Source organism: Halichoerus grypus, chromosome 5 (assembly GCF_964656455.1).
Source record: "Halichoerus grypus chromosome 5, mHalGry1.hap1.1, whole genome shotgun sequence".
Lineage (NCBI taxonomy): Eukaryota > Metazoa > Chordata > Mammalia > Carnivora > Phocidae > Halichoerus > Halichoerus grypus.
This window is the reverse complement of record NC_135716.1, coordinates 3,867,725-3,884,206: the sequence shown is the minus strand read 5'-3', so window position 1 is coordinate 3,884,206 and position 16,482 is coordinate 3,867,725. Positions and strand designations below refer to the sequence as shown.

The 16,482-nt window shown below is 53.4% G+C and overlaps 1 protein-coding gene across 10 annotated transcripts in view; it reads right to left on the bottom strand.

Annotated features, from left to right (window-relative positions):
* The window catches only part of TRAPPC9 (trafficking protein particle complex subunit 9), a 582,880-nt gene that overhangs the window by 108,104 nt on the left and 458,294 nt on the right, over nt 1-16,482 (bottom strand). For all 10 annotated transcript variants that reach the window (XM_078071955.1, XM_078071953.1, XM_078071956.1 and 7 more), the window contains one exon: nt 8,274-8,365. In XM_078071955.1, the coding sequence (XP_077928081.1) occupies nt 8,274-8,365 (92 nt within the window). The remainder of the gene's footprint in view (nt 1-8,273; nt 8,366-16,482) is intronic.

The following is a 16,482-nucleotide window of genomic DNA, read 5'->3' as shown; positions in this document are numbered from 1 at the left end:
GACAAAACCGTAGTGGGCACCTGCAGAGTGCAGGCAGTGGGACGGGGTGCTCCGGGGGAGGACGGCTGCAGGAAGGAGACTTCACACACAGCTTTCTGCACCTCTTGAATTCTGAAGCTCACCTGTGCACGATTTTATCTTTGCAAAGGAAACAGACCACACACTCAATGTACAGCCTCGCTGCGGTTACATCTGGGGGTGCGGGGGACTGCCTGCTTCTGACTGGGGTCTCTCCCTTTGAGGCGAGGGTGCAGACAGAAGGAGCCTTGTCGAGTCAGGCCTAGAGTCACGCTTCATTCTGCCACCCATATACCGGTGACAGGGACATGATCTCTCTGATTTTCAAGCTCGATAAAACAAGGGTGGTTTTTCCAACCTCTCAGGGGTGTTGTGGGGACTATGTGACATGAGACACGTTCAACACCAGCAGAGGCCCATTCCAGGAGGTTCTCCACGAAGGGAGTTGTGTTGATCACGGGTACAAGTCCAAAAGCCGGGACATTTCTTGGCTCGGTGGCTTGGGTCTGTCATAACCAGGGTGCCCAGCCCACTTCGGGTGGGCAGGGAGCCCTCATGAACTCTATGCTCACCAGGGACTGGAAGCCTGGTACCTACCACCCTGCAGATCTCAGACTCTCTCCTTCGGCATCTTCTCGGAGATGGAGCCGGCGTGCCCTTGGAGACAAGGCACAGGGCCACCTGCAGGGCCCGTCCCATCTGGAAGTTGCTCCTCCTGTCTTATGGCACCTGCTGCATTCAGCCCGTTCCGTTCAGGAGTCTGGATCTGGGGGCTGGGAAACCCCCAGAAAACTGCACCCGCACCCGCCCTCTTAGCACCTATGGAGCAAGAGGGCACCAGGGGACACCAGCTCACCACACACCACGCTGCAGAGACACGAACCTTTTTCCCAGATTCAGAGTCAAGGGATGCAAGGCATGGCCCTGTGTCCCATTCTCCTCTCCCACAGGCAAATCCTATAGCAGAAATCCCCTTCCTAAAAGAAGGTGTCTCTCAAAGAAAGTGGCAGGCAGCTGAAGGTGTGGGGGACCGAGAGCTGGGCACGCAGGGGCAGTCCCCGTGAGCACAGCCCAGACGGGCACCCGAAGGTGCTCAGTAGCCATTTGCTGGGGGGGAGGAGGGAGGGGCCCAGGGGGTGTAAGGAAGAAGCAGAAGCCTGCCAGAGTGAGGACGCGTCTTCTCAGGGAGCAGATCAGATGTGGAAATAGCAATTTCAGGGACAAATTATATCAGCTTTTCACTCACTGGTTTCTTCCAGAAGGTATATAATAATGCTGATTTCAGTGGGTGATTATGGAGAAGAAAGAAGAAAGGGACACACAGAGCTCCTGAGGCACTGCAGTGAGCACCCCACAAATACAGTTGTTCTTTTGGGGGAAATTATCACAATTGAGCAGCACTCCCAAACATTATGTTAAAACTAGGATGCTTGGGACCAAGGAGAAGATCGGGGTGGAGGGGGCGAGGTGGGGCAAGGGGAGATGGGGTGTCACAGAAGCGTGGGAACAAGCTCCGGAGCCCGACATGGGACGGCCCTGCGAGCCGTGTAGACACGGGCCAGCCCTGCGAGCCGCGTGGACGCGGGACGACGCTGCGAGCTGCGTGGACGCGGGCCAGCCCTGTGAGCCGCGTGGACGCAGGACGACGCTGCGAGCTGCGTGCCGCAGAGGCTCTGCAGGTTTCGGTCCCTCCGTGGACGCAGACGCTGGTGCCGCCCTTGCTGGCTGTGAGGACGGAGTGTGTGGAGCATCCCAGCGCAGCCGGCCCCCTCTGGCAGGGCTGCCAGCCACCAGAGAAAGGGCAGGAGGGGACCCATGAAGCCCACAGGGTCATACCCAAGGAGGGAGATCAACAGTGGCCCGGGGCTTTCTCGTGTATGTTTTTTTTTTTTTTAATCATTTTTCTTCAAGAAAAATATAACTACTTTTGTATCCTTTACAAATTTTTTTCTGTTTTTGTTCTTTATAAATTTACATATTTGTATTTGGCAAAGGTGCCCAAGGGATGGTGAGATGGCCCCTTGGGTCCCCTGCAACCACCTCCTGGCCACTTGGATCTCAGGCAGAAGGGCCATTGCAATCACTGGGCGCCAGGGTAGGGGTCCTCGGCCCAGGCTGACCACGCTCTCTGGCTTACCGAACCACCTGATCAGCCCGGCCCAGCAAAGCCCGCCTTGTCAGTGGGCCCACAGGCTAGCACCCTCACCCAGGAGCAGAGGTCTGGAGAAATCCACAGCCCTGTGCCGCTGCTAAGTTACCTGGGAAACAGGCAGGGGTCAGTGGGCAGGCTCAGCCTCCAGGGAGGCCTGGGCGCCCCCCATGGCCACCTGCCGCTGCTGACTGTCCCGCTGGACGGCTGGCTGGAACCTGGCTCTCCGCTTTCTCTCCCAAGGTGCCTGAGACACGACTGCACTGGGTGACTTACTACAGCCATCCCGCATGAATCTCAGGTCAGAAACAAAACCCCACACGGCCTCCACATGACACAATTTGACGAAAGGACCCCTTGCAGGGCAGTTCCTGGGATGCAGCCCATCCTCAAGGCAAAGACAGCCTGGTTTCCCAGCCCCCCAGATCCAGACTCCTGAACGGGACGGGCTGAATGCAGCAGGTGCCATAAGACAGGAGGAGCAACTTCCAGATGGGACGGGCCCTGCAGGTGGCCCTGTGCCTTGTCTCCAAGGGCACGCCAGCTCCTTCGTAAAAAGGTGGCCGCAGGAGTCGGGTTCCCGGGCTGCTTCTTGCCTCTGCTTCCGGGTCACCCGCATGAGCTCCCGCCTAGCACACACCAGGCTGTGTGTGGACGGTCTGTTAACGGACCTGGGTCCACCACCTGCATCAGACTGGGGGTGTCTTAAAGGCAGGGTTGGAGTTTAACTTACAAGTGGGTCCCCAGCACCTGGGACAGTGCTTGCTACAGGGCAGAGGGCCCGCAGATAGGTAACTTCCGAATAAACGGACCAAACCCTCAGCCCACGCATCTACATTCTCCACGTAACCTTAGGTAACAGGAACCCCTGAGTATTTCCTACTTTGTATAAAGGGAATAGTAGTGATGATCTCTCAGACTTGCACGGGTTGGACACTGTGTCCTGCTCCCCAAATGTGAGGGCGTGCTGCTCCCTGAGGCAGGGCAGCGGGTGTCCCCACAGTCCCCACAGTCCCATGTGTCTGCGAGACCTGCTACCCCCATGCGTGCACACACAGTGTGCACACCACAGCTCGGGGCCGGAACGCACGGCGGGGCTCGCGGGATGAGGATACGGCGGATGTGCACTGAAAAGAGCCCCACGTAAGGTGGCCAACACCTAATCTGCATTTGCTGGCCATCACGGGAAGCACAGCCCATCACTGATGTATCTAGGAAGCTACAAAAAGTGTCACCATCTGAGGGAGGTAGAAGGGGGCACGGTAGGGGGACACTGGAATCAGCTCAGCCTCATTAGTCACGACTGGTACTGACGGAATGGACTGGAAACAGCCCCTAGACAGACGGTCAGGGAGCATGCTGGGCTCTGCAACCCGCCCTATCTTCCCGCCCGGAGGTGCAGCCCCCTAGTTCACAGGACAGTTTCCAGAGGGAGATGAGAGGCACAGCACATCAGAAGCCGCAGCCCATAACAGACACATGAAACAATGTTCATCATCATTAGCCATCAGGGAAATTCAAATCAAAACCACGCTGAGCTACCACCTTACACCAGTTAGAATGGCCAAAATGGACAGGGAAAGAAACAACAAATGTTGGAGAGGTTGTGGAGAAAGGGGAACCGTCTTCCACTGTTGGTGGGAATGCAAGCTGGGATAGCCACTTTGGAAAACAGTGTGGAGGTTCCTCAAAAAATTGAATATAGAGCTACCCTGTGACCCAACAATTGCACTCCTGGGTATTTACCCCAAAGACACAGAAGTAGTGAAAAGAAGGGCCATATGCATCCCAATGTTCAGAGCAGCAATGACCACAATAGCCAAAATGTGGAAAGAGCTGAGATGCCCTTCAACAGATGAATGGATAAAGAAGATGTGGTCCATATATACAATGGAATATTACTCAGCCATCAGAAAGGATGAATACCCAACTTTACATCAACATGGATGGGGCTGGAAGAGATTATGCTAAGTGAAATAAGTCAAGCAGAGAAGGTCAATTATCATATGGTTTCACTTATTTGTGGAACATAAGGAATAACATGGAGGACATTAGGAGAAGGAAGGGAAAAATGAAGGGAGGGAATTGGATAGGGAGACGAACCATGAGAAACTATGGACTCTGGGAAACAAACTGAGGGTTTTAGAGGGGAGGGGAGTGGGGGGATTGGTTAGCCTGGTGATGGGTATTAAGGAGGGCACATTCTGCATGGAGCACTGGGAGTTATATGAAAACAATGAAATGGAACACTACATCAAAAACTAATGATGTAATGTATGATGATTAACATAACATAATAAAATTAAATTGAATTAAAAAAAAAAAAGCAGCAGCCACAGCCCAACCATGCCGACCTGGGGTCCAGTCCCAGGCCCTGCCCCAGCCCTGCCGCGGCTCTGACCTGCCCCTGCCCCGCCGTGCCTCTGGATGCACCCCAGAATCTCCACTTCCTCCTTTCCATGACCGACTGGTACACAGAAGCTCCAGCGGTCCCCCACCTGCTCGGACGGGCAGAGGAGCATGCTCCCGCCAGGATCACAGGCCTCTCATCACACCTTCACTGACGACTTGGTGCCCTCAGCATCCCCAGTTCACAAGTAAGAGACTGAGGCTCAGAGAACTTGTCCACTTGCCCAAGGAAGTTCCAGCACGAGGAAGCAGCAGAGCCAGGACTGAGACCCCCAGCAGCTTGGTGCCGGCGGCATGCCCATCTACCGGGTGACACCACCACCATCACACAGCCAACATGGCCATGTTTGTGCTCTACCAACACCCCAGAAAATATGAACAACTTCAGAAAATCCTTGCAGAGAGAACGACCCCAAAACACAAAAAAGCTCTCTGTGCAAGCCAGTGTGTGTGATTTATAGAACAATGAACATCTCACAACAAAGAAGACATCCAACAGAACAAGGGCTAAGTTACCTTGTGTCCACTTGGTGAAATTATAACCTGGCCGTCCATGGCACGTGTAAGACATGTTTGTAACATGGGGAATATTTGTGTTTTTCAAGGTAAAAAAAAGGACACCAAAGTACAAACCTGGTCTGATCATCTCTATGAACAAAATTTAAATTTGAGGATAGCAAAAGAGCTTAGAAATACACAAAAATTCAATGAAATAGAGGTTGTTTTGAGGGGTGGGAAAAGAGTAATTTTTCTCTGTCCAACTTTTCTGATTTTCCCTAGCTTTCCACGGTGAGAATATATTACTTTGATCAAGTGACCTGGAAAGGCCAATGTGAGGGCATCTGCCTTTTTTAAAAAAAAAAAAAGATTTTATTGATCTATTTATTTGAGAGAGAATGAGAGAGAGACAGCATGACAGGGGGAGGGTCAGAGGGAGAAGCAGACTCCCCGCTGAGCAGGGAGCCCGATGCGGGACTCGATCCCGGGACTCCAGGATCATGACCTGAGCCGAAGGCAGTCGCTTAACCAACTGAGCCACCCAGGTGCCCCAGCATCTGCCTTTGAACCTGGACCAGTCACCCCTCGGCTGGGCAGGTGCTGGACAGAACCCTGGACCTGGCCGAGCCTTGGTGTCCTCGTTTGGAAAAGGACATGCGCAGCGTGCAGGGGTGTCAGAAGTGACGACATGATGTCCGGACACCTTGCCTGCCACGTGACAGGCACGTGCAAAATGTTCACTTCAAAATAACGGGCTTTATCTTGTTGAGCTACCCACCTGAGCCTGCTTGAGTCAGAGAAAAAAATCAGTCAGCCGGGCCAAGCGGGCTGACGTTCGGAAGCTCCAGGAGCACCTGTCGGGTAAGTGAGGGCCCAGCCGAGGCAACCTGCACAGAAACTCTGAACCCCCTCAGGCCAGGGGGCCCTGTTAGAGCGGTTAGGAGAGCCCAATCAAGGGGGGGCACAGGGGACGGGCAAACCCACAGCCCAAGATGTTGGCATCACCCACAGCTGGGGTGACGGGAGGCAGGCGCTGCCATGAGCTGAGGCCAGGGATGAAGACGCTGCTCCGCTGCGGACTGCCGGGGGCCTGGGGAGGCAGACAGAACTGCCCAGCAGCTCGCGTGGGCCACCACACTGCAACGGTGCTCACCGCACAAAGGGAAAGGGACTTCAGAAATGCTGGTCCCCACAACGGCCATGTCACCATCAACAGTCACAGGTTCATTTGACAAAGCAGCTCAAGAGCCTAACGTTCACATCTTTTGACTTAGTAACTCCAAAACTAGAAAACCGGTCTAGTCAAAAAATCAAGCAAAAATCTGTTCAAAAAGATGTTCACTGGAAACAGCTAGATATGGTACCAAATTACGACACTTGGACTGGGAAAACGTCACGCGTGGTTTCTGGGGGGTGTTAACACCGCGAGCGCAGGACCTCAGTTCGGTCAGACACCTGGGGACACTGCAGGTATGGCCCCCAGCTGCCCCGTTGGGGGAGCCGCCAGGAGGCAGCTCACGCCCTCCCAGCAAGGCCTCTTTTTTTTTTTTTTTTTTTTTTTTAAGATTTATTTATTTATTTATTTGAGAGAGAATGAGAGACAGAGAGCATGAGAGGGAGGAGGGTCAGAGGGAGAAGCAGACTCCCCGCTGAGCAGGGAGCCCAATGCGGGACTCGATCCGAGGACTCCAAGATCATGACCTGAGCCGAGGGCAGTCGCTTAACCAACTGAGCCACCCAGGCGCCCCCAGCAAGGCCTCTTGGCACAAAAGCCTCCCAGGTCCTAGGATGATTTTTTTTAAAGCCATGCATCCTCTCCAGGATAATATTATTAAACCTGTGTTATCTACCAACGTACTGGCGTGCCCATGATGTGTGTAGGACAGCGGACCCAAACGTTGTTAAAAAACAGAAAAGTTAAACACCTCTAAGGAATCCAGTGCAAATGCAGGGCCCTCCGCTGGGCTCTGCAAGGAGTCTGGACCCTCCTGGGCCCACTGCAGGGCGTGGCTGCCGCGTGACTGTTTGGACCTCGGGGAAGTTCCTTTGAGGGACAGAGTATGTCAACACACATTTTATTTCATTTTGTTTCACAGGACTGGTTTCCTGGGCCTGTCCCAGCCCTGGAGGCGGGAGGGTCTGGGGTCTGACCCTGCTCAGCTGCCCACATCTGGTGGAAGTACCTGGCTGTGCCCAGGTAACCAGGAGCTGGGACGTTCCAACCTAGAAAAGTATCTGGGGGCCGAGGGAAGCCCCCAGAGGTGCACGCACTGATTCTCTGCAGAAATGTCCCCCCTTTCCTTCCACTCAGGCTGGATGCATGGAGTAAAATGTGGTCCACTCGTTGGCTGCTCATGGGACTCCTGCTGGCCTTCATCGGAAGGAGCAGGGAGACCGGTGGGGGAGGGGGTCCCCCATGCAGTACAGGGGGTCTCACAAACTGATGGGAAGCAAGGGAAGGCCAGCCCATGGCCCCTGGGACAATTCCCATGTGTTTCTCACATGCAAAAGGGGGAGAGGATACTTCAATTACCTGGAGAAGAGACTTGATACTAATTTACAATGATATCTGGGGTAAAATATATTGCCAGCAACTGACCTAAAGTAGATTAGATAATGAAATCATTTCCAGAAGATAATAAAGCCTCTCACTTCAACACAAATACACTTAGTCTGTTCCTCAACAAGATACTTCTGGCTGCTCTTCGGAAGGCACAGAGCAGGGTCAAAGCTGCTGGTGGACCAGGAAGCAAACACTCAGGTACATCGTCAGTGCTAATCACAGTGAGCGCTCCTGGGTTGAGGACCGAGTTCAAGTCTTTACCAAATACACACTCTTCCGTGCCGACCCCGTGGTCGAAGCTCCTGCAGAGAGGAGTAAGAGCATGGAGGCAGCACCCCGTTCCCCACGCCAACCGCTCAAGATCCAGACGCACAGACAGAAGGCACGCCCGTGGGGACAAGGCCACGTGCCGCCACAGGCGACGTCAGACTCCGCGGCCGCTGGGACACCAGGGCGTCTCGACACCCGTCACCACGTGTGTGTTTGAGGGCGCTGACCCTTCCACAAGTGTGTGCTGACGGGACACGCCTGAAGGGCCGTGCTCAGGTAAGACGCAGACTTGCCATGGCCAGCCGGCCGACTCGGCCACCCGCAGGGAAAGGCGCGTTTGCCCAGAGGTGACGGGCGCGTACTCACCCCACTGAAGAGGAGCCAGCTGCAGGTGCTCCAGGACCAGCTGGTTCAGGAGTCCTTCCACGCTCGCCTCGCCCGTGCGCTTCAGAGAGGGGTGAGTGCCAGTCAAGGAAAACTCGGCTCCTGCTGAGCCCCGGGGACAGGAGGAAGCGTTCTGGAAGCTTCTACGGACGCCTGGACAGGAACCCTCCCCCAGCAGATCTATGTCCCCCTCTTCTCAAATGATATCCAACCAACCGCTGAGACATGACCTGAGTGTGGAAAACAGGCATATTAACACGCCAAGTACCTCTCCTCCCTGAACCCAAATCAGGTAAATCAAGCTACTGTCGCATAAAGAAGGGAAATTCATTGGGATTATTTTAATCCAACAGCAATTCCTAGGAGGGTGGGGGGAATACAGGAAACGGAAGGTTGTTTTTCCTTAATAAAACAAACTATGGCTCATTGTTCAACGTAACCAAATGCGTTTCTGGACACGTGTCGGCTTTGTGCTGGTTTCATGTCTGTCGTGTTATACATCTTGATGTAATTACACATATTATTACGAATGGGCTCACTTAGGCGAGTTCATAATGGAGGAAGTCACAGTCTCTCAGCAAGTATCAGTGGATGAAGAAATTAGGTTTAGAAATGCAGAAAACAGATGTCTCCTGGGCACTAATATTAAACAGCCAACGTGGCTCTCAGAAACAGATCTGCAAGCCTCTTCCCCTTCCGTACATAAATTAAAGCCTCAGAATTTAAGTTGTAATCAAAAGGGAAGAATTTAGTTCCTGACATTCTTTCCTGATTAGGGAAGTGAGGAGAAAAACCTGCTTCTTTCTGCCTTTAGCAAGTTAATTGCATTCAAAAAGCACACAGTATGTCTGAACCAGACAGGGATGGAGACACGAGGAGGACACTGAAATGATCAGACACGAACTTGCACTTGAGAGGCTTACATCCTGGTGAGGATGACAGCACTGGAATGGAGGAACGCACTCACCAAGCCTGAGGGCAGCTGTGTGGGGACAAAGCCTTGCAGACAGAGCAGTCTGGGGCCGAGGCTGGGGGCGTAGAGGCCCCAGGGCTCCAGGGGAAGGGAGACTAGAGCTCCCAGTCTCTCCTGCCAAAGGGCCTGGCACAGGGGGCCCACAGGATCACCTGGATGGGAGCACCTAGGTGGAGGGGCACTGTGGAGTCTAGACACAGCCACCAAGCATCCAGGCAAGCTAGAGAGGGCAGGGCTAGCCGCACAGCAACAGGCCTTCGCCGAGCACAGCGACCTGTTAGACCCCCTGTTTCCCTCTCCACCCCTAAGTCCTTCTTGGCTATTTTGGACTTCTTTCAATCCTTCCAAAATACCGTGTGCTCTCTCTGGACTCCGTATCTCCCACATCCGTGCTCTCTGCCTGTAAATGTTTTTCCCTCCCCTGTTCCCTCCTATCTTGGTTCATCCTTTGAGTCTCCAGCCTACCCTGAGCCCCGTCCCTGCTCCGAAGGCACTCAGGTGTCCCCATGGGAATCCACACCAGCTGTGCCGGTCCTCCAGCGCTCAGCCTGGCTGCCCACCTCACCCTGGCCTGGGGCCTGCACCAGTGACTCGTTCACAGACTTGCTCGGTGGGTCCTGTGATGAATAAACAAATTAAGGATGGGTAAACATCCTACACAAGACAAGGTACAGGAGTCACGCTTCTGTCACCTCCGGAGCCCATGGCCCTCAAGACTCAGCCCAGAGGCTGAGACCTGAAACTCCCCACCCCGAGCCCCAGTGCACCCATGGTGCTTGCTCCATCCCACACCAACTCATGTCAGCTGGGCAGATGTGAAAGCAGGCTCATCCCGGCCAAGCTGAGCTCCCCAACAGACTGGGGACCACGCAGCGGCACTACAGCCCTGAGCAAACAGCACCTGCCCCCTGCTGCTAGAACTGTGGCTTCCAAACGCTCCCCCCTGAGCGCGGAGTCTCGGCACCGCCGCTGATGAGCGCCAGTCAGTCTACCTACATTCTCTGAATCTGTTTCCCCATCTGGAAATGGGCTCAAGAGCAACACGAACTTCACAGGAACTTCACAGGACTGTCCTGAGAACAAACGGGACAGCAGTCCTGGCCACAGTGAGCACAGCATAAATGTCCCCTACTGTGAGTGTTTGCCCCTCTCTCCTACCATTGTCCCCCCCCACCTCAGGGATTCAGCCACCACTGCTGGTGCCTCAGGCTCCTTCGGGGATCTTACCCCACCACAAGCAATTTACCAAAGTGCTTCCAGAGATAATTCGCTCCCTGAGAAGACTTCCCCAAATGCAATCTTCACCACCCTGTTATGCAGAGTCTAGACGTGAGGAACTGAGAGCAGGATTGCTAGAGATTTTGCATGGCACCTGGAACAATCATGTGTGGTCCTGGGACAACCCGGGCATTAGGACTCATTCATTTACCGCATTCATTCACTGGGTCAACAAGGAGCTGCGGGAGGACATTTAGGGTAAGGGCCTGGGGTGGCTGGGGATGCACAGCTAAGACTGACTCGAGACTGAAGGAGCTCACAGGCTTGTGGGAAGACAGAGCTGCAAACACACAATGCTGGCTTCCAGCAGTCCCCCTTCTGGGGGGGGGCGACCCCCAAAACAAGTGAGAGCAGGGACTCAAACAGATGCTTGCACGACGTGTGTGTGGCACGAATCACAGGAGCCAAAAAGTGGAAGGAGCCCAAGTGTCCATGGACAGACGGATGGATAAGCGACATGTGGTCTGGACACACAATGCAGTACTGCTCGGCATCGAGAGGAAGGAAATGCTGGCCCACACTGCAACACGGGATGACCCTGAAGATCTCACACTGAAATTCGGTCACGGGACACCAGCGACCGTGTGCTCCCACTTCTCCGAGGACCCTGGCGTCCTCATGTTCATGGTCACAGAAAGGAGGGCGGCGAAGGCAGCAGCACAGGCGGCTTGTTCCCATCCACTCGAAGGGGAAACCAAGGCCGCAGGGCTCACGAGCTGCAGTGCCCACACCCGACCCCAAGGCCCCGCTGGCCCTGCACCCTGAAAGGGGCCATGGGGCAGCTTTCCCGCCCAACCCCGCAGATGCCCCGTCACCCGGGTGCATCACCACAGCTCAGTGAGGGGTGCCCACTTCTCGGCACAGGGGGTAGGGGCGTGGAAGCCAGAAGGGGAGGGTCCTGCCAGTTTCCATCCCCCCAATGGCAGCCGAGGCCCCTCGGGGAGACAGTGCCCCTCAGCTCCATCACTTTGGACAAACCAAATCCGATATTCCTCATGGGGAACCTGCATGGTAGAAACCAGCATCCGGGATGTGCTGGACCTCAGGGGTGACCTGCACGGCCCCTGCCCAGCCCAAGTCAGGACGGGGGCAGTTATTCCCTACAGGCACATCCCATGTCATGGATGGGACCGGTGGGCACCCAGACCTTGGGACTCTGCACTCGGCACTCCCACCCCCACTGCTTGGGGCCCACGGGGCAGACACAGACAGTAACGGGCTGACACAGGGAGGGAGGGGGCATGCAATGGCAGGCCCAGGCCTCACACGGAGACCAATTCTGGTCAAGTCAAGCTCCAGAACGGAGGACCCTCTCTGCCCACATCTTCTTGCCCGCTCTTGCCCACTAGCCCCCTGTAGCTTCCTCCTCTGAGCTGTGCTCAGGCTCTAGGAACCTGATCAGACTCACAGGTTGAGCTGGGTGCCTGGCTGGATGGGGGGGGGCCTGAAGCCACCCAGGCCTGATGGCTCTACTTTAAGACAATGCGAAGAGCTTGTCTCCGTTATGGACTCTGAGTTCCTAAAAGCTTATTCTCCCCAGAACCAGGCATTTAGGTCCACAGTGGGGTTCAGAAATACCTGTGGTTGTCTGTGACTGGCTGCCTGGCTCCCCAGGAGGAAGAGGGGCTCAGCCTGCTGGTTGGGCCACCTGCTTTCACAGCCGCTGAAGATAATGGGCTTTCTCAACTCCAGTGCCCAGGTAACATTACCTGTGCAAACAGCCACTCCTGAGTAAATGCCAACCCACTCTCAGTTCCCAGAAATTTAATTTTCTCAAGAGGAACTGCTCAATATTAAGAATTTATTGGCTGGGAAGGTCTCTGTCTTTATGAACACGACACTGTATGGTGTTTAATTTTCATGGATAATGACTGAATGATTGTTTTTCTTCCTTTCAACCCACAGATCTGAATGTTCTAATTTTAACATACAACACGTGATATTAAATTACTTCCCAAGGTGAGGAGCATGACAAGAAGAGAATCTCATCAGGGAAGAGTGCAGAGCTTTCCTGGAGGGACAGGGGAGCGCGGAGCCCAGCACACACACGGGGCAAAGACCGCCCCCCCCCCCCAAGGAGGGGCAGGCACCTCACTGCATTGGAACTTTCTTCCTCTTCCACCTGGCTGACTCCTACTCTGTCTTTCGGACCAAGCACAAGTGCCCCTATGTAGAGTGCCCCCCACATACACACACTCACATAGTATCTTTTTTTTTTTTTTTTAAGATTTTATTTATTTATTTGACAGAGAGAGAGACAGCAAGAGAGGGAACACAAGCAGGGGGAGTGAGAGAGGGAGAAGCAGGCTTTCCGAGGAGCAGGGAGCCCGATGCGGGACTCGATCCCAGAACCCTGGGATCATGACCTGAGCTGAAGGCAGACGCTTAACGACTGAGCCACCCAGGAGCCCCACATAGTATCTTGACAAAGCTCTTCATGGCTATACTCCAAGGATTATAGTGATCAATGCCTCAGTATCTGTCCCCCTGGCTGCATCATGAGCACCTTTTTTTCATCTTTCAAGTGCCAGCGTCTTGCACAATGCCTGGGCCCCAGTAGTAGCTCGATAAATGTTGAAGTCATTTCATGAATGAAAGCATGCGTGCATATTTGAATGACTGCAGGCGTGCAGAAATGGGTGGTTTTCATCAGATACCGACCTTCACTGGTACGGGTCGCCCACAACACTCACCGCTAGAGAGAGGGGAGTAGGACCCTCCGAGAGGATTACTCTGGCATCACCATGGGATAGCTGCTGGAGCCCTCGGCACAGAGCCAGGCACACGCGGCTATTACTATTCAATACGTGAGGACAGAGAGTCTTGGAAAGGTTGGCAACTTGCCTGCTGTGAGTGACAGATGGCCATGAGGCCTGGCCCACTACCCGGCAGCACAGGGTACTATCAGGGAGTGTGGCTGGGTTTCTTGGCTAACACGAGCCTGCCTCCCTGCCCAGGAGGCACGGGCTGGACGCAAGCACACTCCCAGACAACACTGGCCCAGTTCTGTGGACTCCTCTGTGGCCACCACTCAGCACTGCAAGCCTGACCACAGCCACCACATGGCTGGTCTACTTCCATCCTTGTTGCTCAATGGGCCATAGCAGCACAACCTGCCACCACGGGGAAACACAGGAAGCAGCCTTTCCAGGAGGACTTAGAAGTTTTAGGCAATGGCTTCTCACTTGGGATGGGTCTCTAAGAGGGGATGGCACCTGTCAGTCCTACGCTGGGACTCCACTTTTCCAGTCCCTGAACCAACAAGACCCACGGGGGAGCAGGGTAAGGAGGGGTCATCTTCCTCCCGAGGGGAGTGACCAGGAATGGCCAATGCCAGCCCCCAATGAGAACACAGACCACCGTGCAGGTTACTTGGTGATCCTGAGGAGTGGCGTCCTTCCTGGGAGTCATCACTTGTGCTGAGTCAGTCCCGAGCCCCCATCCCACCACCCACTCGGGTCAGCATCCCCCTGCTGCCATGGCCCCAGCGCCATCCAGAGGCAACCCCCCTGCTGGGAAAACGCATCCCCTGCAGAGTCCGATGAAGGACTAGAGCCCAGGGACTGGCCGGGCAGTGGAGAAAAGCAGTTACGTTTCTCTCCTCTCCCTTTGTGGCCACCATGTGAAGAGCTACTTTCTCTTTCAAAAAGAAGACATCAAGCCCCCTCCTTGGCTCATGACCGGGCCCCTGCAAAGCACTCTGTGATTCACTATAATCAAAGAGATGGAGGAGAAGTGAGATTACATGCACAGTGCCAGCAAAAGGAGTCAGCTGCACTTTTTTTGGTTTGGGTTTCATCTAGGATCGAATGGGCCACATGACTCACAGGCACACAGAAATTCACTCGCAGAGTGGTGACCAATTCCCAGTACAGGAAACGCTCCCAGACGAATTCCAAGTCTCAGACTCAAAGACATACAACTGGGTCCTGGAGAGGGGGGCACGGAAGGGTACAAACGCCGGGAACACTCCTGTTGGGGTGTGCTCTGTGGCAAGCGCTCCATGCTCCCTCCAACCGGCGGGAGGCTGCAGGTGCACCCTGCAGATGGAGGACCCGAAGCCGAGAGGACAGAGCAGGATGCCCCGGGAGCTCCTTCTACCCCTGGCATTCTAGTGCCATAGCATGGCAGCGCCAGAAAGGGAAGATGACGTGCTCAACAATGCTGCTACCAGATCGGCAAAAGTCAAAAAGTTTGGAACCCCCCATAATGGCAGAGCTACAGGAATACAGGCACAAGACTCACACTCCACTATCGGAAAGGGAGAAAGTTCGCTATGAATATGCAGTTTTCCAAGGCAAACAGTTCAATGAAAAAAAACAAGATGTGAAACAGCATATACTTTTGTGTAAAAACAAAAAAAGTCTATGTGTTACTTAAGAGTTTCAAGAGAAATTCTGAAATACATGGAAGGAATGAAGAAAAATGGGCATTTGGGGAGAATGGGCAAGAGGGGAACACCCTTTTAAAAAAAATTTGAACCATGTGCATATTTTACATATTTAAAATAAAAATTTTAGAAAAAATAAACAGTACAGCTCTGCTGGTAACATTATGAAACCAGGCTGGGAGCAGCTGCAGACCTGAAACCGTGTGGGGCATGATGGAGCTCCTAGGTCAGGGCTGATAAAAGTCAATACGCTTCATCCCACTCAGAAGGGAGAGGAGCTCAGCAAGCAGGTGGCTGGCAGATTTGGGTTTAACATGCACATTTTCATGTTTCTTTCTTTCCTGATTCTTTCCAGGGGTGTAAAATTAAGACCTCAGAATATGGCATATTACTCCCACTTCCAAAAAAAAAAAAAAAAAAATATATATATATATATATATATATATATATATATATATGCCAGACTTTTGAGGCAGATCGCACCACGGTGCTTGCAAAATAGAAATAGTGCCTAATGAACGCATCCAGGATGAGGAGCTTGGAAATGATTAGTTAGAGGAGCAAGTTAGCGTGTGAGTAATTACCAAGTTGCCAAATGGCACTGGGGCTTTGGAAACCATTCCAATAGCATATTTCTGTATTAATTTGCTTTCGGATGTGAGCCATAAAATTATACAGCTGAGCTAATAAAGCTAATTACCTGCATGCACAACCCCTCCCTTTCAGCCCCATAAGCCACCACAAAACAGTCTGGTGTCTGAGCCTGGACATACAAATGCAAAGCCAGCTGACCAGTCACTTATGCAGCTGCCTGCGTCGATCACTGTTACAGGCAAGACTGCAACATCCCATAAGGAAGGCAGAGGTGGCAACAGCTACTATTTCTTCAATACACAGGCCATGGCATTTGGGTCAAGAGATCGATAAATGATGACGGTGACTATAATCCCTGTCATCGCTTCTATTAGAACATTTCCAAAGTGCTTCCCATGAGAGAGGCTCTTTGGTAAGTGTATAATATGTATCTTTTCAATTTAATATTATCTTTAAATTAAGACTTTAGAACCTGACAGGGATAAGGTAGGGACTGCTATTTCTGTTCGATTTTTTTTAACTTGGGTGCATGGCGAGAGTAAGAAAGCCGACACGGCTATGAAGCGGCCGGATCAAGCAGTCTGACCCTAGCGCCCATGTTCTGGACCCCGCTTTCTGACAGTTTACTGTAAACATTGTGTCAATTCTTCACAGTAAACCTGGGTGTGGACCCGTGACCTCCACTTGACAGACAAGGATCTTTCTGTGCACAGGGCACGGCTCAGGCCAGGGCCCCCAGGCTGCCCGCGGTGGTCGAGTCAGCCCTGGCACCCAGTGTGGAGCCGGACCAGCCACCGCCCTCCAGCCAGACCTGCCGGGAACTCTCCGTGGTGCTGAAAAGCTCCCTCCCTTTAAAGCCCTTTCTAGCCACCTGGGACACAGCAGTCACATCTCCAAGTAGTCAGTAGTCACTGTCCCGAGATTCTGCTCCTGTCCCTTACAAGGGCAGGGATGGT